Source organism: Photinus pyralis, unplaced genomic scaffold, assembly GCF_008802855.1.
Source record: "Photinus pyralis isolate 1611_PpyrPB1 unplaced genomic scaffold, Ppyr1.3 Ppyr1.4_LG5, whole genome shotgun sequence".
Lineage (NCBI taxonomy): Eukaryota > Metazoa > Arthropoda > Insecta > Coleoptera > Lampyridae > Photinus > Photinus pyralis.
The window spans coordinates 42,458,862-42,486,793 of record NW_022170596.1 but is presented as its reverse complement, the minus strand read 5'-3'; the positions used below and the strand labels follow the sequence as shown (position 1 = coordinate 42,486,793).

At 36.8% G+C, this 27,932-nt stretch overlaps 4 protein-coding genes and 2 long non-coding RNA genes across 6 annotated transcripts in view; 1 reads left to right on the top strand and 5 right to left on the bottom strand.

Annotated features, from left to right (window-relative positions):
* The first annotated feature begins 199 nt into the window (after nt 1–199).
* On the top strand, nt 200–18,784 carry LOC116170998 (secernin-3). Its single transcript, XM_031487609.1, has 8 exons — nt 200–452; nt 545–694; nt 738–931; nt 984–1,180; nt 2,555–2,661; nt 18,012–18,206; nt 18,257–18,394; nt 18,443–18,784. The coding sequence occupies exons 2-8, from the start codon at nt 545–547 to the stop codon at nt 18,635–18,637; spliced, it is 1,176 nt and encodes a 391-aa protein (XP_031343469.1). The 5' UTR covers nt 200–452; the 3' UTR covers nt 18,638–18,784.
* Nucleotides 4,016–4,765, bottom strand: LOC116171001. Its single transcript, XR_004145356.1, has 2 exons — nt 4,601–4,765; nt 4,016–4,545 (listed from the first exon to the last, which is right to left on the bottom strand). It is a non-coding gene; the product is annotated as an uncharacterized LOC116171001 (long non-coding RNA).
* LOC116171000 lies at nt 8,130–9,162 on the bottom strand. Its single transcript, XR_004145355.1, has 2 exons — nt 8,723–9,162; nt 8,130–8,671 (listed from the first exon to the last, which is right to left on the bottom strand). It is a non-coding gene; the product is annotated as an uncharacterized LOC116171000 (long non-coding RNA).
* Nucleotides 11,875–12,735, bottom strand: LOC116170999. Its single transcript, XM_031487611.1, has 3 exons — nt 12,601–12,735; nt 12,444–12,543; nt 11,875–12,385 (listed from the first exon to the last, which is right to left on the bottom strand). Exons 1-3 carry the CDS (start codon nt 12,664–12,666, stop codon nt 12,012–12,014), a joined length of 540 nt encoding a protein of 179 aa, XP_031343471.1. The 5' UTR covers nt 12,667–12,735; the 3' UTR covers nt 11,875–12,011.
* A 1,069-nt stretch (nt 18,785–19,853) lies between the features above and the next one.
* Nucleotides 19,854–25,066, bottom strand: LOC116170997 (hydroxyacid oxidase 1). Its single transcript, XM_031487608.1, has 8 exons — nt 24,865–25,066; nt 21,116–21,267; nt 20,946–21,066; nt 20,762–20,896; nt 20,451–20,712; nt 20,288–20,404; nt 20,125–20,236; nt 19,854–19,998 (listed from the first exon to the last, which is right to left on the bottom strand). The coding sequence occupies exons 1-8, from the start codon at nt 24,996–24,998 to the stop codon at nt 19,931–19,933; spliced, it is 1,101 nt and encodes a 366-aa protein (XP_031343468.1). The 5' UTR covers nt 24,999–25,066; the 3' UTR covers nt 19,854–19,930.
* Nucleotides 25,067–25,306: 240 nt separating this feature from the next.
* LOC116170996 (E3 ubiquitin-protein ligase UBR5) overlaps nt 25,307–27,932 on the bottom strand; it is a 37,100-nt gene continuing 34,474 nt past the window's right edge. Inside the window, 3 exon segments of the mRNA XM_031487607.1 lie at nt 25,307–25,950; nt 26,004–26,234; nt 26,336–26,483. Of these exon segments, the coding sequence (XP_031343467.1) occupies nt 25,738–25,950; nt 26,004–26,234; nt 26,336–26,483 (592 nt within the window). The 3' untranslated portion in view covers nt 25,307–25,737.

Below are 27,932 nucleotides of genomic sequence, written 5' to 3'. Positions count from 1 at the left end.
TTGATTATATTAAAAGGGTACTACAGATGGATATTAGTACCTACATGCATCGCACTCGCACATAATAGTACGATATTCTGGATATCGATAAGATTCATGCAAAATGCTTGAGAATAGGACAATGTTTACCACACAAAACTGTGCAATTTAAATTGTGAGCGCATGGCGCCACGAGATATCGCCACTGCAATCTGAAGTTATCGACACGATCAGCAGACATGATTGACAATCAGCTGATTGCAGCTTGTGGTTAACGAACTGTCACTGTCAGGCAGAAAAACTGAGTTTTTCGACCGAAAATCTAATTGAGAGCGCACTAAATTTGATTTAGTCTCGTTCTTCGCCTCATGCATGCAGAGCATTTTAATTATTGAAGCAATAATTATTCAATAAAGTGCTTTTATTGTGAAATATATTGATACAAATTCAAGAGCTGTTTTCTTTCACAGAAGGTAAGTTACCGTTAAGCAATAATGTGGTGTGATTTCTGATCAATATGGATGAAAAATTTCGTTTATAAAACTTATATTTCTTCTTTCAACAGATGAGCAATCCAGATTCTTCCAATGCCTTTGTTGTACTTCCACCTTTATCCGATCACGGAGTCATATTTGGCAAAAATTCGGATCGACCACAAGGCGAGGTTCAGGAGATTGTCTATTTTCCAAGTGACGAATCTGCCCACACGAGAAAAGTAAGAAATCTTTTGCTTTGCTTGTATAAAAACATTTTTGTAGTGCACATATGTGGAAGTGGAACTGAGTGGTCCAAGCAAGGCTGTAATTTTAAGTAAACCATATTGGATGTGGGGTGCCGAGATGGGTGCTAACGAATGCGGAGTTGTCATTGGCAATGTACCAGTGTTGACTAATAATTGCGAAGGTGACCATGATCCACAAGTTCAAAGACTGCTTGGGACTGATTTGGTCAGGTATGGTAATGCTTGAAGTTGCGGGTCATCTTCATTGTTTGACTGCTTGCAGATTAGGTTTAGAAAGAAGCTCATCCGCATCAGAAGCTGTGGATGTGATTACACAGCTTTTGGATCAATATGGTCAAGGAGGGTCTTGTTTTAAGGACACAAATTTCTGCGCTCATAATTCATTTTTAATTGCCGATTCTAAATGTGCTTGGGTTTTGGAAACTATTGGAAAACATTGGGCTGCAGAACAAGTTACTAGTAGGTATCTTCTCAGCATTTGCACAAACACGTTTTATCATTGCCTGTAGCTTAGGCAACCAACATGCCATGTTTTGCATTATCATTGAATAAGAGTCTGAATAGAATTATTTGGTTCAGTCTAATTGGGACACATGCTAATGATATTGTACTTGTGAGGTAATTTAAAAAAATGCAATATTAGCTGTACTCTTTCTACAAAAAAAGTATTTGTGTAAATGATCCATCTTTTCAAATGGACCAGTTATTTTTATTGAAGGTGTGTAGGTAAAAAATGTATAAAGAGACGTGTTGTGATAAAGTTTATTGTCAAATTTGTCTTTATTGGTGTTTACAGGACTCGTTACAGGGGTAGCGCTAAAAAATCCCTGCCTTTCACACCACGACACTTCAAGTCTTATTATCCTTGGAAAAACCAAAAAGTAAACCATGAACTTTACGTCAATTATTATGTATTCATCCAACAGAAATAGTTAAGCTCCTCCCAAAAATTCCCGGTGTATTAAAATAAACATTTTTATTGGTCCAATTTTTGAAACCCGTAACACACACAACCACTGGTTTTTAATTGTATTCGGCATATCTGAATTAACATCCCTAACCACAAAACTGTCAATTATTAGTCATGTGACGTGCGATTTTTAAATTCCCCGGTTTTTTATAATCTGGCGGGAGTGGCTTAAATTAATAGGTGCGTTCACCTGACGAAGCGTTGCATGAACGCTACCTAAAGGCGAGAATCCTGTTGCTGTCTGATAGCACTGTCAAGGTGTAAATGCCACCGTACGTCCTACTTAAGGTGACTCTCAGAAAGTCTAACCTCGTCTGCCAAAAACCCCCTTACAATTCGATCTCACTAGGGCTTTATCTCAAAAATGCACACGTTGTTATCGCTTTTATTTCCAGACATACTTTCGTTCACGTTCGCTATGAAGCGGTATATGTGTAAATTTTCCTATATTAACAAAATACAAATTCAAAACCAAACTTTTGAAACGGCAAAGCGGCCACGTGTTTATCAGCCTTCAATGTAATTTGCGACAGCTTTTAATTTCCTATAAAAGTTCATGAGATGTATACCATCAACATAACATAATTATTTATAAAGTTTATTAGCAAAGTTGGCTATTTTACAAATTTTATTGTAGTCAGCAAAAAACCATTTTTCTCAAAATTGTTTGTTAGAATTCAAAATTAGCGATAGGGAATCCGAGAAGACATAAAAACAAAACAATTATTAATAAGTGCTGGTTTTCTCTGGCAGTTATACCTACTTGTTGTACGATCAAGAGTGGCCCTAGATACCAGAAAAATAGCAACACAATAATTTTCGCACAAACCTTAATCTATCCACTAATTTTGTGTTTTTTTTAGAAGGCTACAGGAATATATCAAATGTTTTAACAATCACGACCAACATAGATAAGAAATCGGAAGAACTTTTAGAATACGCAAAGGCTAGTGGATTCTGGGATGGAAATGTAAGTGTTACTCGTAGATCTTTATAAGGCATGCGCTTATAACCACGAATCCATTCAGTAATTGTAAAATCAAGTTGATTCAATTGAAGCCCTTGCACTTCTACGCATCGCATCAAAACATGTTTTTAATAACTACGAAATAAAAGGTCATCCGTTCTATGTTGCACATATATCCTAAATAAATACAACATACGGAATACTCATGTTGATATTATTGTAATCATCCGCCATATTTGCCATGATGCTTAACGTCTGTTAGGTCGTCAGAGGACATCATCTTTGCTAATTGGAACACCTTTGAGAGCAATTGTTTATGTTTCATTGAGGTGCAGAAATAATTAGTATGTACTTACTTACACCCTTGTAGGCAATTTTGAATGGTAACCACATCACATCACATACACAGGTAAGTACATAATGAAATCTGGCACTGGGTTCACACGCATATTTTATTTCTATTGGACAAGAGCATGACTAACATTCCGCTATTGGTCGGCCAATTAAGGCAAGCTAAAGGTGAGAGTCTCTTTAGGATCTTGAGTCGCAATCGACTCCAGATCCTAAAGAGCGTCCCAATGGACGCAATAATGGGCGGTAGGTTCGTCACATCCCGACGCCCTTTATTATTATTTATTAACACTGAGGCATGGTAATAAACTTCTATCTACAACAAATTATTATTGGTTTAGAAGTTTATCACCAGATGTCTCTACTCATGATTCATTCTGCTTTTGTATGTACTCCCCTCTGACATATACAGTTTTCAAAATATTCGCACCTTAAAATTTTGTCATCACTATAATGGTTTCTTCCAGGCATTCCAATTACCTTTTGTTGTGAGGAACTATAACCGATCACGCTAAAGGATCTGGGTTGGTAGAAATTAATTCCTTTCATTGTCACCTTTCATTAGAGTACCATTAAGTATAAAACCAACTCTTAGATGTGCCGATCAGGTTGTGGCAAATTTTGCATACATGTGGCAAGGAGTTTACATTCTTATTTTGGATTACGACCTGTTCGCCATATTGAAATTTGATTATTTATGGTCGAATTTCCTTGGAAACAGTCGAATGCGTTATTTTGGTAACGATAAACTAAAAATTAATGTTACACCATGTTGGGTTGAAGGAAATGGAAATAGTATTCGAATTAATTGATTTCTATCAACTATCGTTCAACTTATCGAGTTCGATGTCTACATGTGGGGGGGGGGAGTAAAATTGATACAAACTGATTAAAAGGATACCATGATGTACTAACGAAAGGTCTCTGAAAAGAATTGATTTCTACCAACTGACCCTTTACCAAGATCAATGTGTGTGTGTGGGTTTGGGAATTTTAAAAAATGTGCTTTATCTGCACACACTTTATACTTGTTTCCTATAAATACGATATACAACTTGTGATAGGTATTTAAAACTAAATACAAATCAGGACTACACAAGCATAAAGAAGGAAAAAATGTGTACATGTTCGGTTGAGCTTATTATTTGAAGGAAAAGATAATTTATAGGATTAGATCCTTAACTTGTGTGGTACATGAACTGTAACCATTTTCTGGGCATTCAGCACTTTTGCGAATGTCAAAAATGCATTTAAACAACACTTCCAAAAATGTTTGGTTGTAACAGTTAAAATCGTATTTTCGAACAGCCATATACAGTAACTCATTCAACAGCGGGGTACAATTACTTCTGCAAACAACTCCGCCCAACGCGTAGGATTTAGTCAGACATTGATTGATTCCTTCTCCATAGGTAATATTATTACGAGGCGTATTGTAACATGTCATAACTTCTAATAAAAATTTCGGATCAAAGCATTCATAAGGGTACGTTAACATTACTTTCCCCCATTGCACTCTCTCAGCGCTATTACATTCTGAAATTCTGTTTGTGATCATCTACGTAGATGGCTTGTAAGACATAATGCTTACCTTCATGCAAATAAGCGACTCCTGCTACAGCCAACAAAATTAAAACCTGAGAAAGCACCTTCATGTTTTCAAGTTTTTGAGAATACATTTATTTTTATAATAATTATGATATAGTCGCAATATAAAATATTGATAATGAATGTTTGGGCGTCACATGATTATTGTGACATACTTAACCTTTCACATTTGTCAATGTCGACAGACTTAATACTTTGGGAAATTGATCTTTGGATTGCCATATCTTTATGAAATCAGTTTTTTTTTTAATTATAGAGGAATCTCACTATTAAATATTCATTCGTCAAAGAGTACATTGGGATGCTACCTTCCAACTGCACGCCACATGACTGATTGCATCACCAAAAGGTGATGGATGGTGGGATCGTCACATCCATCTGAGGTTATCCCAAGGTTGCATGCTTTCAACTTCAATTTCTTCTTAACTATAACTGGGAACAGAGACATACCATTGTAAGGTTGGTACAACCACTCAGCACCCTCCCACCATGTGAATCCAATCAATTGATGAGCGGTGCATCTTCTTGAAGGCAACATTGCTCCTGTTCAGTTGATTTCACCCAATTATAAACCAACCACTTGCCAGTCCCCAATCCCCATCACTTTGTATACCAGCGAGTGCAACAGAAGAAGTCCAGAAGTGAGTGGGGATATCTTCATATCCGAGGGCTTCCTTCACAACTCGAACTACAGTCTCGTTTTCAATTATTCATCACAATCTCCGTTTGCATTGGGAACTATTTCTGAGGGCAACTCTATCCTCTCAACTCCATTTTAGCAGTTCCCATAATGGCACTTCCTTTTTTCTTGCAGTTCTTATATTCTTCAAACGATGAAGCAGAAGTGAGAAAGTTATCTGCATAAAAGCAATTTCTCGTCTGCGAAAAATGGTCAGGATGTGACTCCAAATGCTCAAATTAATTGTGGCACCAAGCAAATATGGACTAAAGACAACTCGATTGTGCTAATAAATTTTCAGCTCTCAACAGCTACTATCCTTCCACCAGAGAAACTTCTGATATGGCTTCGTCTTCATGTAAAGTGCCTTCCTAATATTTGACGAGACTCCTACCGTGTTTTCTTGAAGCCTCAGTATGATGGAAACAATCAGGGGCTCTTTACAAGCTTGGTTTTTCTCGAACATGACATGATGCGTCGAAAACTGGCCACACTGGAGTAGTAGAACTGACCTTAAACACAGGACAATGAGGTAGGAAATGTCCAATATTTTCTTCAGACATTTCCGTACTAAAGTCCGTCCATTTCCCACAAATTCAACACTGCGTCATAGTCACACTTATTTTGTTGTTAGAGTTTCATTGTAGTGGATTCCATCCTCCTCCATTGATTTACTGAGCGATTTATGGGAGGATACTCCTCTTTTCTATTTTGAGGGAGGGCTACAATGGCCCTTCCGTTATTTTCCCTCTGAACCGTCTTTAACAAGAAATTACTATCAACCACTTCGCTTTTCATCTTCTTCCCTATTGGGTTCTTTGTGCCGATGGTCTCCAAGTTCCATAAGTGATGATGGTCTGACGGGGTTGAGAGCAATGAAACGATTGTGTTAGCCATAGACGTGGTTAACTTCGGCAATCGTCCTCCCAGGGTCCATCTCTGAAGATAGTCTCTGGCGCTATCAGTCCACATTTTGGCACCTTCCCAGTTGTGACATGACCCCAATAATCGTCTCCGACCAAAATCTGGATATAATAATAATCTTTATTCCAACCTAGAAACAAAACAGCAAACGCAACAAAAAAGTAAAAATTATATAAAGTATAAATTAAGGCAGTGCGAAAATAAACGAAAACTTAGCTTAAAGATAATGTACTAGGTGAAATAATACTACACCAGTGAGAGTAATGAGAATAAAATTACTCTGAACACTGGGAGGATAAGCAAATCCAAGATCATGCTACAAACGCCATACACACGTACAGAAATCTAAATAGAGATCAACAGATATAATTATTTAAATTTAATGAACATATTTTCAGCTAAATAAAATGTACGCAACGTATCGCTAGTGAAGCATTGGTGTAAATGAAGATGTATAACATAAACCAAGCAAAATTAATCAAACTGTAGAATTAACTTAAAATAAGATACATCCAACTCAGTAGTCGCTTTAGTAAATAAAAATTCCTTAGCTCTTTTCTTGAACACCCGAACTGATAGTTCAAATATACTTTGAGAGTAATGGTTACAAAAATAATTACAAAATTTTGGACCGAGAAACATGAATGTTTTTTGAAAAAACGATTTAGTGACTTTAGGTAGACGCAGCAGTTTCTTAGAATATTGTCGAGTATTGTGAATTCCAGTCCCCAGATCAACTGATATTCCAAAGCCACTACTCATCTGATAAAATAGATCAAGAACTTTGAATACATATAGATAATGAAGGGGAAGCACACGAAGAGAAAGAAATAAGGGAAAGGAAGAAAAATAAAATAAATATAAAATATAAATAAAATACATATAAATAAATAAAATGAGGATTGTCCAACGATTTTCGAACTGAGATTACTTTCCCGGTTTCATCAAAGATATTAACTTTCAAAGTATTTACGATGATTGGGCATTGGGAGTGCACCTTCCGCTGTACTTTCTCTCTCACTATGACATCCTCTTCCTTCGATGATTTCTTTGGTTACATGACTCACATCGGACTTTCTTATGGCATTTCCTGGAGGAGTGACCAATTTTCATGCACCTGAAGCAAGTATTTTTCTCAATCACTATTTTCTGCTTATCTTCTAGGTCATTTCTTTCGCTTCCCAACATTTGATAGAGTCGTGATTTTTATCACAAAAATACAAAAATCTTTCCCCGCCACATTTGATAACAATCCGGAATTTATGGGAGCATTACTTCTTGAATATTGCTTTTAGTCTGCCGTTCTCCCCTACTATTACATTTTGATTGTTGTAGTGGTGTAGTTTACTGAAACCCTTCACCTGCAAACCATTGATAGCAAAATCTGCACTATATAATACAAAAAAAATCAAGCCCTTAGAGAAATTCTCCGTAATTTGCATTTTCCCTGTGTAGGAACCTCTAACGCTCCATTTTTGGGATCACACTTAAATTGTTACATTGCCAATAAATATGGCTCATTCAGATGTTCCACTCGCCCTTTATGAGTACCCTTCTGCAACCGTGTTCGAGATATTTGCTTCGATCTCACCAGTTCTTACATGTGACGATCAGTTTGTGTCAAATTTTGCATACGTGTGCCTCTAGTGGTGACGCACCTTATTTTAAAGTGCGATCCAGTCCGCCATAATGAAAATTTGTTGTTTATGGCTGAGTTTCCTTGGAAATAGTCGAATGCATTGTTTTTTGGTAATGATAAACTAAAAATCACTCAGATGGGTGGAAGTTTTGGAAATGGGGGTAGTAAGTACTTGAATAATGGGTCTCAAGGAAAAGAATTGATTTCTCCCAACTGGCCCTTTAGCAAGATCAGTATGTGTGTGGGTTAGGTGGTTTTAAAAAAATGTACCTCCTTTATCTGCACAAAATGTGTGCACCATTTATACTTTTTTGCGATAAATACAATATATAACTTGTGACACTTCAAACTAAATACACATCAGGATTACACAAACGTAAAGAAGGAAAAAATGTGTACCTACATTTGGTTGAGCTTATTATTTGAGGAAAATATAATTTATAGGACTAGATCCTTAACTTGTATGGTACATGAACTGTAACCATTTACTGGGCATTCGGCACTTTTACGAATGTCGAAAATGCATTTGAACCACAATTCCAAAAATTTTTGGTTGTAACAGTTGAAATTGTATTTTCGAACAGCCATATACAGTAACTCATTCAACATTGGGGTACAATTACTTCTGCAAACAACTCCGCTCAACGCGTAGGATTTACTCACACATTGATTGATTCCTTCTCCATAGGTAATATTATTATGCGGCGTATCGAAACACGTCAACATCTCTAATAAATATTGCGGATCCAAGCATTCGTAAGGGTACGATAACATTATTTTGGCCCATTGCGCTTCCTCACCGCTGATACATCCTAAAATACACATTTTTGTGAAATCATCTACGTACATGAGATAACACTTACCCTCATGCAAATAAACGACTTCTGCTATAGCCAACAAAATTAAAACCCGAGAAAGCACCTTCATGTTTTCAAAGTTTTTGAGAATACATTTAATTTTATAATAATTATTATATAGTCGCAATATACAATATTGATAAAGAATTTTTGGGCGTCACATGATATTTGCAACATACTTGACCTTTCACATTTGTCAATATCGGCAGTGGTCAAGTGGACAAGTGCATATCTGGTATTGAGGCCACGGACTTGATAGTCTAGGAAACCTAATACATTGGGAAATTGATATTTGGGTTGTCTTTATTAAATCAGTTTTTTTTAAATTATAGGAAAATATCACTATTAAACATTCATTGATCAAAGAGTCCATTGGGATCCTACCGTCCAACTGCACGCCACATGACTGATTGCATCACCAAAAGGTGATGGGCGGTGGGGTCGTCACATCCCGACGCCAGGTTTTGATTATTTTTATTAACTGATGCGTTGTAATAAATTACTTTTCTATCTGTAACAAATTGTATATTCTTCTTAATATTTTTAACTGTTATATCATTTCATAATTTTGCATGGACGTTCACAAAGAATACAAGAATTTGTAAGTCTTATTTTCGATACAGGTATCTGTATTGTAACGCTAACGAACACTACGTTTTTATGCAGGGGATTATGTAAGCCTTTACAGAAATTCTCCGCATTTTCTCTCCTTTCTCCGATGCTCCATTTTTGAGATATCCACACTTTTGTTTTTACATTGCCTACCAGCAATAAATGGTCTAATTTCTAACACGTGCAAATATGCACTTGGTTCAGTTCTGACCCACTTTTACGGTTTCGGTCTACTTTTAAGACAATTATCCTACAGTCCCCGAATTTTTTGCAATATAGTTACCCTATTCCTTGAAGGTGTGCCAGGCACAAGAAACCTGGAAACGGCACGTCTACTTCGAACAACCGCGAAGGCGGTGACGGTGATAAAGAATAAGAATTAATGGCGGTGGTGACAGCAACAGCGGCAGCGGCACAAGTTACAGTTCTGTCAGTATCAGTGTCAAATGGTGCTGCAAATGTAAGCAAAGTAGACATTTCAAAAACAGATGCCCGCAGTTAAAACAAGTTAAAAAGTAATCGTAAACGATTTACATAAAGCGCATTTCCACTTGCATTTATTTCCCATTTGTAAGTGGATTGATAAAGACACTAAACCTTCCCCATACTTCTTTTAATTATTTCAGGTATTAAAAGTAGTAGTAAAAGATGGATAGCTAGCTACCAATTAATTTTTTCCCATTTGTAAGATGCAACTTCTGTTAAAATCGTAAAAATCCGGCCACAAATATGAAAGGTAGCGTTGCACATGAGCAATCCATTTTTGACATGCTATGTCAATTTCAGTTTATAAGAATAATTTCATTTCAATGCTTTTCTAAATAAGAAAGTTGGAACTGCGCATGCGCAAACCTAAATTTTGAAACTAATGTTAGATTTTCCTTTGTTCCAAGCGCCAAAGTATCAAATTTCACTTAAATGCTTCCATAGATAAAAAAGTTGGCACTGCGCATGGGCAAAATAAAATTTTTAAACTGGCGCTAGATTTTCCTTTATTCCAAGCACCTATGTATCAAATTTCATTTAAATGCTTCCATAAATAAAAAAGTTGACATGCGCAAAACCAAATTTTGAAACTGGCGTTAGATTTTCCTTTATTCCAAGTGCCTATGTATCACATTTCATTTAAATTCTTCCATAAATAAAAAAGTTGGCACTGTGCATGTGCAAAAACAAATTTTGAAACTGGCATTTGATTTTCCTTTATTAAAAGCGCCTATGTATCAAATTTCATTTCAATTCTTCCATAAATAAAAAAGTTGGCACTGCGCATGCGCAAAACCAAATTTTGAAATTGTCGTTTGATTTTCCTTTATTCCAAGTGCCTAAGTATAAAATTTCATTCAAATACTTTTATAAGTAAAAAAGTTTGCAATTCGGTTTATAAATGGTCGAGATGCGAAAAGGGCACTGTGAATTTTGAATCGATTTGATTCAACTTTTGGCATTGCGTATTATATGGCTAAATCTATGCCCATATTGAATTTCATGCAATTCAGTTCATAACTAACGGAGATGTAAAAGCGATCAGACATTTCTAAACAAAATTATCGTTCACACGGACAGATAGAGGGACAGACAGGCAAAGGAACAGACGGACAGACTAACAGACAGACGACAGACAACAATACAAAATTATAAATGATCTCTAGGATGGTTAATAAACGGCAAAAGTGTAAAATTATGGAACATGTAAAAAACGGTTTGTTGGTTTTTTTACAATAACTTTTTTAGCAATAAACGCAGAAAAAATTCCTTCCCTGGTGCACGCCTCGACACCATAACGAACCAAATAGCGAAAAAAGTAGAACAATAGCTCTTAAGATAAAGAACTAGTAGCGTCGCAAAAGTAGCGGACGAACGGACGGACGGACGGACAAGTGGCCACAATAGCGCATTTTTTATTTTTATTTTTGTGGAAATGCGCTAAAAACAGGCAGACGGGAAAAGCAATGCTTTTAGTGCTGTGTTTTGACTGGCTCCTTCGGTTTGATGGATTGATACGAGTACCTACGCATCTTGTCGCTGACGTGAAATCCATGAAAAATCGAACTGAACTCAAAAACGCATCGTGAGAAAGAGCTCTTAGAATCTTACATAATATAAAAATTAAATTACAAATGAAAGTGGTGCACAAATCGAAAAATCATAGCATACGGTGCGTCTGGGTCCGCCAGTGACGTCACTACACGCGGCAAAAAAATTCAGTGATCAAGCAATCCTGTATTATATAGCTTCCTTGGGTTTAAATAATAAATTAATTAAATTACATCAACTACTTAAATCAAATGATTTTCAAAACTATTTCCTAGGCTAAAATTAACTGGCACTTCATACCTGCGCAATGACCACACTTTGGAGGCGGGGAGGAGAACGAGCCCCTATAGCATTAAAGACAAACTACTCGAAAAAATAAGTGGCCGCTCAACAAGACACCCGGAAAGGTCTCAATGAAAAGCTTTGATTTCTACCAACTGACTCTTTATCGAGATCAATATGTGTGTGAGGGTGTGTGTGTGTGGGCCAGGGAGTTTAAAAAAATGTACTTTATCTGCACAACATTGTATGCGTAGTTTATAAATACAATATGCAACTTGTCACACTTAAAACTAAATACAAATCAGGGTTACATACGAACGTAATTAAACAGTGTGTACACGTTTGGTTTGAAGGAAAATATAATTTATAGGGCTAGATCCTTAAATTGTGTGGTACACGAACTGTAACCATTTTCTGGGCATTCAGCACTTTTACGAATGTCGTAAAGGCATTTGAACCACTCTTGCAGAAATTTTTGGTTGTAACAACTAAAATCGTATTTTCGAACAGCCATATACAGTAGCTCATTCAACATTTCGGTACAATTACTTCTGCAAACAACTCCGCTCAACGCGTAGTATTTAGTCACACATTCATTGATTCCTTCTCCATAGGTAAGATTATTATGCGGCGCATCAAAACACGTCAACATCTCTAATAAAAATTGCGGATCAAAGCATTCGTAAGGGTACGATAGCATTATTTTCGCCCATTGCTCTTCCTCACCGCTGATACATCCTGAAATACACATTTTTATGACCATCTACGCACATGACTTGTAAGAGATAACGCTTACCTTCATGCAAATAAACGACTCCTGCTATAGCCAACAAAATTAAAACCCGAGAAAGCACCTTCATGTTTTCTAGTCTTTGTGAGTAGTCGCCTAATATGATCTAACATTTATTTTTATAATAATAGTAAAACATTGATAAAGAATTTTTGGGACTCACGTGATCATTGTGACATACTTGACCTTTTACGTTTGTCAATAAGGACAGTGGACAAGCGCAAATCATAGTCTTGATAACCTTGGGTTTTGTAATACTTTAGGAAATTGATCTTTGGGTAGCCATAAAAATAAGAAAGGCGAAGTGGTAAGGGGGACAATATAGTAGATACAATAGTAAGCTTTTTATTTCAAAGAAAAGCAAAGGTTATTGATTTCATCAGAAACCAATGTAGTTTGAACAGCGGTTTTACCAGAGCACACTTAAGTTGCGTTGGGAACACTCCGGTCACAAAAATAAGATTTAGATTACTGGAATGCTTTTGCACACGAACTGTAACCATTTTTCGGGCATTCAGCTCCCTGACGAATTTTCAAAAGGCACTTTAAAAATGATTCGAAGAACTGTTCGTTCTCTGCACATTTGAAATCGTAGTTTTGGCCAGCCATAACTGCTATACTGTTCATCAGGTCATTGCAGTCATTCCTACAAACAACTCCGCTATGCGAATAAGATTTAGCCAAGCAGCTATTGACATGTTCTCCAAAGGTAACGTTACGTGGCTCATTGTAGCACGTCAATATTTCCAACAAAAATTGGGGATCAAAGCATTCATAGTCGTATGATAGTATTACCTTCTTCCATTCTTTCTTCTCGTTCGTGCTAGATTCGACTTTGGAGATGATTTCTGAAGCATAGTTTGATGACCACCTTTACCTCGGTTGCATGAGAGAACACATACCTTTCTCCAAATGCACATAACAAGATGAAGATTAAAAAAAGCCCCTTCATGCTGGAATAAGACTACTATTTACATAATCAAGTTTTCATCTAAATTTATAAAATAATCATTTCATCTTGTGTAGGTGTCATTTAATACTGCAGATAAAATATTGATTAAAGTATTTTTTTGTGGTTTACCTAATAATTAACAAAATGTGGTTTCCTATCTATAACTAAGTTACATTAATAGCATGATATCAAATATTTGTCATATTATGGAAATGGTACCTACATCCGATAGCTCACACAAGGTAACCGCTAAAAATGAATAAATTCAAGAATCATTTATTTTGTCAGTAACTGAACCTCAGACAGATGAATATAAAACAGAACAATTTCCGCATAAGCTGCAGCTAGCTTTTAACATAGGTATTGAGCTATGGTTAAGGAGGTAGGTATTCGCAAAATAGTCAGCAAAAGATCTTTCATACGCTCATCAGATAATTTCATATTTATACTTCAGTAAAAAAGTAGGAAGTTATGAAATTGACCAAGATACTGTTCATTAGCCAGATTACATTTAAAAAAATTGTTTTTCTGTAGTGGTGAAATGACGGCTAGATAAGGCTGACGTAACGAAATTTATGAGGAATCAGAACTTCACATTCGTAAACATCTTTACATAATCACCATAAAATTAAAGTCGGAGAAAGTATTGTATTGAAGATTTGATTGATTCAGAAATATACAGTATATACAGGGTGTTACATATAAGTATGTCAAAAAAGAATTGGGTGGTAGAGGGGATCAAAACGAGCACCTTTTCCAATTAAACCGATGATGCAATGTGTTTCGTTTGGGAGCCACTCTCCAAAATGTGGTGAAATTTGCATTTCTTCTTAATTATTTTCTCAGCAACCATAAGAGTTACGCTCCGATTTTGCCAAAATTTGTGCTTGTGCGTATTTTCGCCATACCTCTTCTTAAAAGGTAGTACACACCTATAAGTGCACTTGTCACAGGTGACCTGTGAAGTCTACCTGTCAAAACACCTCTCGATCCACACTTACAGATCCACCATCCATCTCAGTTGGTTAAAAATGTTTAAGAACGGAGCAATCTACCGTGGACAACTGACAGGTTGACTCAGGAATTCATACACACGTACAAGTCGAGGGTGGAGTGCGGCAGGTGCCTAGAATTACTACGGACAGATGAGCCTGCGACCTGTCGACTTTCACGACAAGTGTCAGGTCACTTGGTAGTTACGAAAACTGACAGTTTTTGCCCATCTTATATTCCCAGGTCGACTTGACAAGTCACCTTTGACAGGTAGAATTGCCAGGTGCATCTGCCCATAGTATGGGTATGTTCAACCGACACAACTGTTCTTACACGTGTTTTCTTGCATTTATTGCAAACGTCAACATATATGCCTGAACGGTTCTGGTGACACTGCAACTTCATCGTGTTTTGTATCTTAAAAGCTTACTTCGTGCTGACAAAAAATGGATATTATTTTGCAAGAATTATTTGAAGATGATATAAACTGGAATTTTTATTCAAGTGACATTATCGTCATAGGAAGATACAAAATGTTAGGTTATGATGGCCAAATTGGTGGGTGCCATCTGTTGACTTCCAGCAGAAGCCACCATTCATCGTTCAGGTAAGTCAACAAACTCAACAATTGCGTCGGCTAAACGTCCGCTATGCCTACCTGCCACACTCCACCCTTCGACTTGTAGGTGTGTATGAATTCCTGAGATGGCAGGTGGATCTCTAGGTGTGGATTGACAGGTCACCTGGTGTGTAACTACCATTGGGAAACAGATATCAAAATGCGGTTTTTATTGATATTTCCACTTTTTCATCTAGATCATATAATACAGCGTGTTTCAAAATGAATAGAGGGGTTTTAACATGTTATAATATTTAATACATCAAACTTACAGCCACAATTGTTATATCAAATGAAAGAGAAACTCAAACAGTTTTACATAATAGCCTACAAGTGTTCAATGTGAGCACCATTCGTCACTTGGCATACGTCAAGACGGTATGCTAGTTCTTCCCAAACTTTGATGAGTGTCTCATTAGTAATTGCTGCAACAGCTGTTTCAATCCTGTTTCTTAAATCGGGAAGGTCGGCTGGCAGTGGAGGCACATACACACGGTCCTTAATAAACCCCCAAAGATAAAAATCACACGGGGTTAGGTCGGGTGACCGTGGAGGCCATGCGAAACAAGCCCTGTCATTAGGCCCCTTACGGCCAATCCAGCGGTAGGGTACAGTTAGGTTAAGCCAATCGCGTACCTCATTATGCCAGTGAGGCGGCGCACCATCTTGCTGAAAGATGAAGTTTTGTGGTTCATCATGTGTCAGTTGAGGGAAGAGCCATTGCTGTAACGTATCCAGATAAGAAGTACCAGTGATAGTTGCTTCACCAAAAAAGAAAGGACCATAAATTTTCTGCCGGATATGGCACAAAAAACATTCAATTTAGGAGAGTCTCGTTGCACTTGTACCATCATGTGGGGATTTTCTGAGCCCCAAATCCTAACATTATGGGTGTTAACTCGACCACTAAGGTGAAAGGTCGATTCATCACTGAAGACGACAAGATCCAGAAAATCTTCATTGTCATGCAACAACATGTCGTTAGCGAAGTTGGCACGTAAAAGATGGTCGGTAGGCTTCAGAGCCTGTAACAACTGCAAACGATAAGGACGTAGCTCTAAGCGTCGCCGTAAAACTCTCCAAACAGTCGTCACAGGAATTGCTAATTCACGACTAGCCTTCCGAACGGATTTCATAGGGCTACGCGTCAACGAATTACGCACTTGCTCAACGCTCTCTTCACTAGTTCGTGGTCGTCCCGTACTCTTGCCTTTACAAAGGCAGCCAGTGTCTTGAAACTGATGATACCATCTACGAATGTTGTTATCACCTGGAGGAGCACAACCGAACTTAATCCGGAACGCACGTTGCACAGTAACAACAGATTCCGTCTTTGCAAACTGTAAAACACAAAACGCTTTCTGTTCTTTAGTCGCCATCTTTGCTATTAGCGCTTTCTAGCGGATTGCGGCGGAAACATACGCACTGATGCCAACAAACAAAAACTGTTTGAGTTTCTCTTTCATTTGATATATCACTTGTGGCTGTAAGTTTCATCTATCAAATATTATAACATGTTGAAACCCCTCTATTCATTTTGAAACACGCTGTATAATGATTATTTTGTTTCATCTAAAATGTTCATGGAAACCTGCATGGTTGATGTTAAGGTCAAACCGCGCCCTCTATCACACATCATATTTACTAAAAAGACTCTTGTCAAATCTGATTACACGAATAATTTCCAATAAAACCAATAATGTAAAAATCGGTTATCTAAACTGAAGTTACATTCGACTCCTTAAAGAGATTTTCCTCTTCCCCCACCCCTCATATTTTATGAGCCAGAGTAATAATATGTGCTCCATCAAAATGATGCAAAATTCATACAAGATCTATTGAATTTTGTAGTTTAGATGGTAGAAAGAAAAAGTTATATGATGTACAGCCCTTCACCGGTGGGGGGGCGCGTCGACACTTTTAATAATGTACACAAAAATAGTGCCTCTGATATTAGAGGTATGTTAGTCTGCCGGTTAGCATGGTGGGGGAGGGGAGGGATTTATTCGAGCGCGGCAGATATTTAGAGTGTTGTATGTATAATTTATTACACGACCGCCAATGATCTCAGTCAACTAGATGCTTCAACTGCTGAACGCACTGAACTTTATTGACGATTTGTTCGACTTTGGCGTGTGATTACAGATTATATTACTCATGTTATTCTTGAATTTTCGTCGAAATAAAAAAAATTTCAACGCCCTCGAGAATGTCAAGGTAATGTTTTTTTTTCTGCAAGTTTGCGACCTTCCCGCTCCCTTGCGTCATTCTCAAATCGTCAGAATATTGAAATGCACACTTTTCAACACGTAGCCAACCCACCTCCTTACTCTGGCGTGGTCGAGTAAATCCCAAAATCCCCTATTGGGCCCCCCTACCATTAGGAAAAAAAATCATTTTTGTACTTAACCATGAATCGTACACCCTCTGGCGGCAAACTTGTGCAAAATTAACGGTTTCATAGATTTGGCCTGTCACCTTTATTGTGATAGGACACGCTGTACATACAGTGTGTCAGTTTGAAAAGTTTCATTACGAATGTTTGGTATAATGGTCACAGAATAAGTCATTCCCGAAGCGACCCCACCCCAACTCTCAAATTTCAAATGGCACCACCCCCGTTTATCATACATTAAAGTAAAGGTCTGATTGAGTAGTATTCATCTGCACAGCTAACACTCCTTGATTCTTTCCTCTGGGGCTACTTGAAAACTGCCTTTAAATATTGACCCTGCTTCAATACAAGATCTTCGGCAACGCATTATTTAAGGGCTCTAGAGCCCCTAGTGAGTTCATAATTTTTGGATGCCTGTCCGTTAGCATCTCAAAAAGGAATTGACCGATTCTGATAAAATTGTGCAGGTGGATTCTTATCAAATTTGTAGATCGCAGTTTATGAATTGGCAATGTAGGCCAAAAAAAATTACCCATGAGCTCATTTGCTCTATTTGTTTACACATTAATCCAAATGGAATAAATTTCAAATTGTAAATGACAATTATATTTGCAGGGGGACTTCAATTTTTCCGAAGCATTCAATAAGAAAGGCGCATCAAGCGAATGTTACGAAGCCGGCAAGAAACTCCTAGAAAATGTCACAGCTTCTAATAATTTTAAGGAAACCGACATGTTTAAAATTTTACGCGACGATCAGTCAGAAATATGTAAACCATACGATGCCAAGTTTCCTACGCAGTGTAGCCAGGTAATTGTCGTTCGCTGCGCGGATTTGGTCATTATTGAATTATTTCACAGGTATCCGTTTTGAGTTCGGATAGGCCTAGTGTACATTGGTTTACTGGTACACCACACGCTGTAAAATCAGTCTTTAAACCGTTTGTATTCACAAAGAATCCCACGATTTCGAAACATACCCAGTGTCTGTCAGAAAATGTAAGTAACCCATTTTATACCGATCTAGTTTAATGACTCCGCGTCTAGGAACCACACACGTTACATTCTCTGCATTCCGAAGCTATAAGAAAAGGAAGCCAAGTGCAAAATTTACTGCGAAAAATGGAAGAAGAGTGCGTAGAGGAATTGAACACTATAATCAATAGTTTGGGGGAAGATTTATCCGAACTTGATGAGCTATTTAAGGATTGCGTGGAGACGGAGGTAAAATTTTATCGTTGAGGGAGTTATTATACATTAAGTCTGCAAACACATGACGTCTATATTGTGCACAACGATTGAATAATTTAACGATCTTCTTTGGCGAGTGCGATTTTTATGTGATTTGCTTAAACTGCTTTGAATTAAACTTGTATGTGATGTATGTTATAGTATTATAAATTAACGACTTCTCTTTTCATTCCATATTCGCTCAGTTTCTTCTATCTTTGTATTGTGAGTATTATGCTGTTTTATGGCATTTGTGATAGCTAGCGGAAGCTTTAGCTTTAGAGGCTTTTCAAGTTACTAGTATTATATTATTTATGTATGATAAGTATTTATATGTATCGAATGCAGTATCAAATAAACGATGCCTAAGCAATTTAAACTATTGATTTTGTAAATTATCAGCAATTATAATTGCCTCTCCTGGTTCAATTACAAAAAATTGTGTTCAGAACTCTTCTTTTTCAGGCTGTGACTGACAAGTGTGTAGTGTGCGCATGACAAATGCGTAACGGGGTATATTTGACAGTTGATGTCAAAAGGCATAAAAACATGGAGAGATCCGAAATGAACCGAAATGTTTTGTGGATTTTCTTTTGATTTTGTTAATTTAGTTCGTGTATTTGTGTGGGGTTTTTGTCCTGAAGAAGGTTTCCCGGACGTCGTCTGGTTGTGTGCGTACTTTGTGTATAAAAAGAACCGCCAGTTTTAAGACCGACTACTACCCAGATACGAAAGTTCAGTGAAACGTCAATTGTTTTGACATGAAAGTAACGGTGGCTCTGCTCGGAAATATGGTCAAGATTGCAGGTATTACGGAAAACAAATAACCTAAAATCATTTTTGTTACATTTTTCCTTTACGTTTAAATAGTTATGTCCAGTTTGTTAATGAAAGATTGCGATATAGACAACCAGTTCCAAAAAAAAATAACATTTTTTTTAGTAATTGGTCCAAAGAAGTCGTTGATGTAATGGTTATCCTTCCCACAATGCAACACTGTCTGTATGATTGAAGGTGCTCAAGAATGATCTTTGTTTGCCTATTAATTTAGAACATTCTTTTGATTAAGTTGCATCAGTGGGTTAATGGCCTGATTCGGGGTCCAAAACCTTACATTTTATCCCCCTCACACACTTTGGATCGCTTTCGCTTGATTTAGTGAAACTTTCTTCAATTGTTATTATGAAATGTGTAAGGGAAATATAGTTCTTACAAAAAAAAATTATTATTTTATATTTAATATGTATTTATTAGTTACAAGATTTTTACACTGCCATTATTTTTTTATCATCCTGTATACAAGCGTCACAGGCGTGAATAATAGCTTTTGTGGACCACTAAGTCGGATGTTACCTCTTTTATGGATGTACAGCCTAAAAAAGAATATACATTTAGATATGTTGCATCCCATATGCGGAATCATCTGCATAAAGATGAGTACCTAGATTTGTGTGTAATCTGTTCATGTTAGCAAACAAAATCGGTTTAAAATTACCCACCTGAGAGTGACATGACATTATCTAATTCAAATTTCAATGTATCCAACACTTTCGTAGCCCCTTCTTCTCCATTGTAAGCCAATCCCCACAAATTAGGGCGGCCAACAAAGACCTGTAACACCAAATAAGAACGAGAAGATAAACACAATTAAGAAGTACCTACCATTTTTGCTCCCAATGCTAATGCTTTAAAAACATCTACCCCTTGACGAATTCCGCCATCCATGTAAACTTCGACTTGATCTCCTACAGCCTTTACTACCTCTGGCAGCGCTTCAATCTACAACACAATAAATTTCTCCGAATTTGCTATTTCGAAACAATACCGAGGCAGGAACTCCATCGACCTGGCGACCACCATGGTTTGACACCATGATGCCCGAGACACCCATTTTGACTGCTTTTTGAGCATCTTCAGCAGTTAAAATGCCCTTTACGACTATTGGTAACGTTGTTAACTGTCTTAACCACGCTATATCTTCCCATACTAAAGCAGGATCGAACAGACTAATAACATAATTTGCTATTCCCGAACCACTTTGAGCGCGGGAAACATTTGTTGCTTTGTCACCCACAAAATTTGCCAAGCTAAAAAAGGGAATTTAAACTCGTACGCGTAAAGTGGTTTAGGTGTTACGTTAAATGTGGTGGTATTTTAAAATTGTTTCTAATGTCGTCCCTTCGAATACCAAACCGGGGACTATCCACTGTCAATACGATAGCTTTGAAACCGGCCGCTTCAGCGCGCTTTACTAAATTTGCGGTAATCTCCCTAAAAACTATCATTACAACATTTAGAATTAACATCCTTCAACTCTAACCGATCCTTGTAAATATACAGTTGATACCACTTATGCGCGTTGGGCGCAGCGGCCGCGACATCTTCTAAACTGGTAGTGGAAATGGTACTTAAAATAAAAATCGTACCCATTTTCTCAGCCGCTGCAATTGCAAATTCATTAAATGAGCTAGGTAACAAAAAAAGAGGTACCTCTAACTGACGCTATTTCTCCGTCGGGATGTGCCAGTTTTTGCATGGCGGTAGGCGCAATTCCGAAAGGGACGCAAACGGTCGTGCCCATTACAGTTGTTGATAAATTTCTTGTACTTACATCTCGAAAACATCTTGGCCGAATACGTAATCTGAAATTTTATTGTTGGTCATGTTAAATTTTGAACGCATGTTACCTTGACATGATCAGATCACAAACAGAATTACTGTATTGATCTTTTTTTAATTCTAAAGTAAATCTTTATTGATGGTAAATCATATCATCCGATCATGAAGATCAAAAAACTAAATCAGGTAGGTATTGCAGTAAAGCGAAGACTATAGATATGTAAAGACTACCAAAAATAATGATGGGTCGCCTTATTTATGAGGTTTTTCAATTTGGGGGGGGGGGGGGAATAAGCATAGAAAGGGTTTATTTCATTTGAGTTTCTATTTCTGTAGTGTTATTTTTCCTTTTAGAATTGTTTTCAATTGCATATTGTTTACTTAATTATAAAACGTGGAATTGCGTGTTAAAATGTAGGTAGGCACATGCGTTTTTTTTATCACTGTTAGAAGAGAGAAGAGAAGAGTGCGCATTAGTTCGGCATAAGTGGAAACGCGGTTTGTTGAAGCTGCCGTTATCTCTAATTATGATTGGCGCTTTATTTGTGAAAAAAACTCGAAGGAGATCTGTTTCGTTAAGTACCTACGACAGGCAGGAGGTGGCTGCTAGCTGGTTGGCCACGGTTGAAAACGTATAGTTTGTCTTTATTAGAATAATTTTTCTCACTGCAACTTGCTGTAACAGTTTATAGTGCCATCTCTAAGTTTATCGTTATGCAATCGCTTAAAACGTGTTAAGGTCAAAGTGTGATTTTGGAACTTGAACAAAGAAACGTTCTCAAAGACAGTGACCCGAAGAAAATCCATGAAAGAATGGTGGTGGAAAAGAGTCAAATTTTGGTGCAAGCAGTTCTAATGGTTTCCGCTAAAGTAGTTGGGATTAGTGTTTTCTAAAGCTCCACAAAGACTTGGAAATGAGCAAAGTGCCAACACAAAGGATACCCAAGATCCTCAGTCCCGATCCAACCAGATCTAGATGACAAATCTATAGGAACTGTGGAATTTATACCCCCTAATAACAAACCACGTGCTGCTCTGAGTGACTGATGGCATCACCAATATTGGGTGATGGGCGGTGGGGTCGTCACATCCCAACGCCGGGATATTTGTTTATATTTTGTGAAATAGGTATACATGGCTTAAGAAAGTAACGATTAGGTACAGATTTCTCTCAAAAATAACTGATAACATTAAAATTTGGGGGAAAAACAAAACAAGTTAAAAACGTGTTCACTCGCGACCGACGAAAGCCTAATCCAAAAAATCTTTTGTCGTTCTGGTCTCGGGGCTGTGCTACACCGTATAAGAAAAAACCACAACGAAAAAGTTTAATAACTGGAGGACTAGTATTGGAAAATGCGCTAACAATTCAATTTTCACGACTGTTGCACACACACCGTTACCTAAAAGTTGTCAGGCTCTCAGTGATACATTAAATCTGAAAATTTATTGGATATCGACATAGGTAGTTTTTCATGATCTATCAAAAGAAAATATTATCATGATCATTTCACGTCCCGTGTTATCGGATGTTAGCAACTTTCTTATTTTAAATAAAACACCCTGTTGCGCTTTCGAAATCTACGTCGTTTGATACTGCATGTCCCTATACCCAGCATCAAAAGTTTTCAAGTTATGTAAGATTTTTCAAAATTGTTCACGTTTGGATGCTTTTCTTTGAGCCCTGTACCTATGATGACTCTGCCGAGTTGAATTTCAAAAAGTCTTCCAAAATCAACAAAAATTCTACATGAGAATGATTTAAATTTTGATCGGTCTTATGCAGGGTGTTTTAAGACTAATGGCCAATTTTAGAAACTTCAAACTGGAAAAAGTTGATTTTTTCAAAGGAAACATGCTTTATTTTTTTGCGCTTTCAAATGTCAATATCGATTAATTATTACATTTCATGTAGATACCTATCCGCTATGCTTTATTTTAAATTTTGTAAAATTGTAACTGCTATGTATATAATTAATTTTCTTAGGAGGAGGAGGAATAACTTGAAAACCTTTGATGCTGGGTATAGGGAAATGTGGGTATCAAACGACGTAGATGTTTGTGTAGATTTCAGAAATGCGATAAAATACAGGGCGTTCTATTTAAAATAAGAAAGTTGCTATCCATATCCGGTAAGTGAAACGATCACGATAATATTTTGTTTCGACATCATGAAAAATTATGTTCGTATGCAATTTTCAAATTTAAATTATTAACGGGACTCTGAATACTTTTGGTAACAGTTTGCGTGAAACAGCCGGTATACCTCTACCTACTCGTAGTTACTAATAAAAACCTACATGGCCATTGGGCCAAAAATAAAATAATGGTATGCAAGCGGATTCTACAACTAAAATAGAAAAGAAATTGACAAGAGATTATTTTGCAAATGTAGGGTAAGTCAAAATTTTCAGTGTCTAGTGTGGGACCTAATGGAGGTTATAATATCAGTGAGACTACCAAAAGCTACCACAGAGGGTCTATTAAAGGATTACCACTGAGCGGTAAGACTGAAACTAGTCGAATTAAAAAGACGGTATTTGCTGGTTTTCTGCAGTATCTACAATCGTTGAAGCAGAACACCTGTTCCATCCATTTCCGTCTACAAACAGAACCGAATGACCTTGTACTTGGCGCATGCGCGAACTGACCAAAGATCAGACGGCAAGCTGTGCCAAGACGTCGTCGACACCACAAGCGCGTCTCGAACACGTAAGCTAGAAACTCACGAACGGTCGCGTCATATGTGACTGTCTGGCATAGTTGTCCCCCTAAGTTACTGTGATGGTTTTGTCCGTCTGTTGCTCATCTAACTCAAGAACGAAAAGAGATAGCGATTTCAAACCTTCGTCAATTGATTTCTGCGAGTTTCAGAATCAGTGCTATTGAATATGAGCCGGATTACAGGTCATGTAATTACCTTACTGAAAATCGTGTGTGATTCTTCGTATCTCATTTTTCCTCAGGTTATTTATTTGAAAGAACACGCGAAAACCGCAAGCCTTCATCTTTAAAACAGCTAAAATACATTGCAGTCTCAACCAAAATCGGACACACTGTACATTTAAATATTATAGCAATGTGAACTGGCCAATAATTTACTAATAAATGCGAATTTGTTTTATTATGAGTTTCATCCCTGATGATAATTAGAAACAACTAACAGTTGCATACATTTTGTTTCCAAAAACATTCTATATACAACTATCCTCTGTATCATATTGAAAATGTAAAAGGAATTCAAAACAAATTGCACATGAAGCAGTAGTCCCCTTTTGTAAGAGGTTGAATTTAATTACTACTTCACAAAAAGTAGGTACTAAACTGCCCAAATATTAGGATAGTATTGAATTATGCGTATTTTACTTGTTCAGATTAGAATGCTATTTAAAGGTTATCTTAAAACAGATACCAGGGAAGTCCAGAGCTATGTAATAATCCTCTCGGGGTCTCACTTCCAGCGATCTGCTGATGTTTAAGACAAACATCAACCCTTCACCGCCAACTAAACTGAAATCATAATTTGCTGAACTTACAGAACAATCACCTTTTATTTGTACAATGTGTTTGTTAGTAACATGCAAATATTTAAGAATTAGTACCTTGTCAAAATTACTCACTTGGAGAACGCTTTTCTATTATTTTCAAGTGTCAGTTGATCACCTGCACCACTTTTGTAATAATCTAAAGGACCCTTAGCCAGAACTTGGAAGGCGTGGGTTTCAAAATCTTGGACACACACAGGAGTATGCATGATAGTTAATGTACAATTAATAAATTGTTTAGCAAATAAAGCTATCTAAATCTTGCTATCTTAAACTACAACAAAGGTCACTCTGATAATAAAAGTATGTATACTGTATACACAGATAACGTCAAATTTAGGAAGGGTGGAGGGATATCGGAAACCATTAATGCATTTATAATTTGCAACAATCAATATTTATTTTATGCAAAGTTGACACCTACAACCAATAAATTATAAGACTATTGCTTCAATTAACCATTGTGAAAGTTTATAAAAAACGAAATAATTTATTTGGTTTTAAAATTGAATAAGTCCACAGAAAATATTTATTTTCATATAATATCCGTTCAAAATATGCTAGACACTAAAATTACGATTCTTGGCATAACAAATATAATATAAAAAGAACTAATTTAGGGTTACAATGAAAATTTGAAAAAAATAATCAATAACAATTTGTGACTACTTATTTATACCCATGGGTGGGTAACCGTATTGTGTGATAATCACTTTCGACAGTTCATATATATATACATAGCTCTTGTAAAAGTTTCCTCTTCTTTACACCACGTCAACAATAGCACACCGTTGTAAATATCAAATGGCGTCATCTCCAAATATATATAGGCATTTTACTTGAAACAATATTTTTACTCGTTAATATTATACAAAACTCTAAAATAGAAATGAAAATCTAAAGGACATATTGAAAACGAAAGCTAGTTTATTAACACAACATACTACATCACACAAATCCAAAGTTCTTCGTTTTAATTGCGAGAAGTAGCTTCTGTCGTAGTACAGCTCTGCTGCTATAAAGAGGAATATACAGACGTGATATACAGGTATTCGCGGTAGGTAAATGGGCGTCATCGGCGGGACGAATCGTCACTGAAGGCATAGGCTGAAATCCGTCTTCGCTCGCCGGCAAAGCTGGCGAGCCAGTCCAAAAGTAAACCTTTAAATTCGCAAATCAATTAATGGCGTCGCAGGACAATTTACGACTCCTACCAAATCCTGACGCTCAAGATGAGTCATTTTTTCCACAATGGACCACAGCCACCTTTTAAATTTCACTAGTCGTTCGTTACTTTCACCCGACTCGTCGTTGAAGGAGGTGTATGATATAAGCACGCATACGTTTATGTCCCCTACGCCGTTCAGTAGTAGTCGCAGATCTTCAGCCGTAAGACCGTCCAAAGACCCCTCCGGCAAGACATCGAATACTCCCAAACGCATATGCTGAAACAATTTGTTGTCATAATCGATAAAGTACAAAAACACAGAGTGTTCAGTAAGAAACATCGTAAGTTGGCTTCTCAAATCCGTTTTGTTTTACTTACCTCTATCGCCTTTTCTTGAGCCTTCACCATTTTGTATTTTGCATATTTTCTAACGTAGTCGTACACATTTGAGGAGGTGACCTCAGTGTCTCTTCCACCGGGCATTAGTTCAACAGAACCACCTCCTTCTTCCGCGGTGAGATCAATACTACATTAAGACAAAAATTTTAGTATCCTGTCATTTCCGGCTACTTGAGATGGGATGATGGAGAGGAGGGAAAGAGCTCTAGTATCCAAAGTGTATCTACTAGCAAAACCCCATTTTATACAAAGTGAAAGCAAACTTTTCTGGTATCATTTTCAGTCAAAACTTTATTAAAGAGTTAAACCAGAATAAAAGCCGCTCTGAATTCTTTAGATATTATGTAGTGCAAACTTAAAATTCAAAAAAACCTTGGACAGGTGGACTATGCTAAAAGTATCAATGATTAAATAAATCCAAACTCAACAAGAATATGTAGGTAACTAACTACATATTCTTGTTGAGTTTGGATTTATTTAATCATTGATACTTTTAGCATAGTCCACCTGTCCAAGGTTTTTTTGAATTTTAAGTTTGCACTACATAATATCCTAACAAAAGCTACACTTCACGAAGGTGGACATTGTATTGTCATTAAATACACCCTGTATTATTTCCTATGCAATAATCCCGTTAGGACTGGGAATGGATACGGTATTACTACCTCGAATGAATTTTTTTTCAGACTATATCTAATTTTACAAGCTAGCTAGGAATATTAAAAATGTGTTGGCCTTCCTGACTATTTTGGGTTCCCATGGGTTACCTTATCCTTTTTATCAATTTATTAAAACAGGAGAGATAAATTGGCATTTCATTGTGCCAAACACCAAGTTTTTTTGAACAAAAATAAAATTTTCAGCAATACCAACCTACTTGTTTTGCGCTTGTTTTACACTGATTTGTATGTCTATACACAAATGTTGTGCACCTTTAGTGGAATTCAAAAGTTTGATTGTTTTGATACCTCCAAATTTTTTGTTTATAACGGGTGATCAAAAATGAGTTGCTGTCCAGTCGAATGTGGAAGTTCAAGTCAAGTACGATCTCCCATGTAAACAAAAATTCCAAAGGCGACTTGACAGCAACTCATTTTTGATCACCCATTATTGTATTTATTTTAAAGTGAATTGAGTGTATCCTACCATTTTTGACACTCCTCCTTAAGCCTATCCTACCTGAAACGCATTTTTCTTAAGAACTCGAGACTGTCTTGAATTAGCAATCAATTTAATTTTCTAATTACAGATAGAGATCACAATTTATCATTCAATTTCTAGCATACTCTCATACAACTCGCCGACATTCCCTTACATTGATTACGCTTTAAAACAGCCTTACTATTGTGGGATAATTACACTGACCGCAAAATAAACAATAAGTATTTTTCAATGTGTCTTGCTTAAATGACGATTTTATGTTGTGTAAAATTGCACTGTTTACAATTAAAGAATTTGGAAATGTTACGCGTTAGGCGATGATTCTTTAAATTATCCTTGTTGTTGCATAATTGCACTGATCACATTTAAAATTTTTGAAAGTGCCGTGATAAACTATCCTTGCTCTTTAACATAG

Bases quoted from the DNA above. Each gene is read 5' to 3' on its own strand.
- LOC116170998 (XM_031487609.1), top strand. From the start codon at position 545: ATGAGCAATCCAGATTCTTCCAATGCCTTTGTTGTACTTCCACCTTTA. The intron at 2,662-18,011 runs GTAAGTGTTACT...TTATATTTGCAG, and splicing joins GTGGATTCTGGGATGGAAAT to GGGGACTTCAATTTTTCCGA. The intron at 18,207-18,256 runs GTAATTGTCGTT...ATTATTTCACAG, and splicing joins TTCCTACGCAGTGTAGCCAG to GTATCCGTTTTGAGTTCGGA.
- LOC116170999 (XM_031487611.1), bottom strand. From the start codon at position 12,666: ATGATTTGCGCTTGTCCACTGTCCTTATTGACAAACGTAAAAGGTCAA. The intron at 12,544-12,600 runs GTGAGTCCCAAA...AATAAATGTTAG, and splicing joins AAGTATGTCACAATGATCAC to ATCATATTAGGCGACTACTC. The intron at 12,386-12,443 runs GTAAGCGTTATC...TGTGTATTTCAG, and splicing joins AGTCGTTTATTTGCATGAAG to GATGTATCAGCGGTGAGGAA.
- LOC116170997 (XM_031487608.1), bottom strand. From the start codon at position 24,998: ATGCATACTCCTGTGTGTGTCCAAGATTTTGAAACCCACGCCTTCCAA. The intron at 20,897-20,945 runs GTTAGAGTTGAA...GATAGTTTTTAG, and splicing joins CTGTATATTTACAAGGATCG to GGAGATTACCGCAAATTTAG. The intron at 20,237-20,287 runs GTAGGTACTTCT...TTGGTGTTACAG, and splicing joins TAGCATTGGGAGCAAAAATG to GTCTTTGTTGGCCGCCCTAA.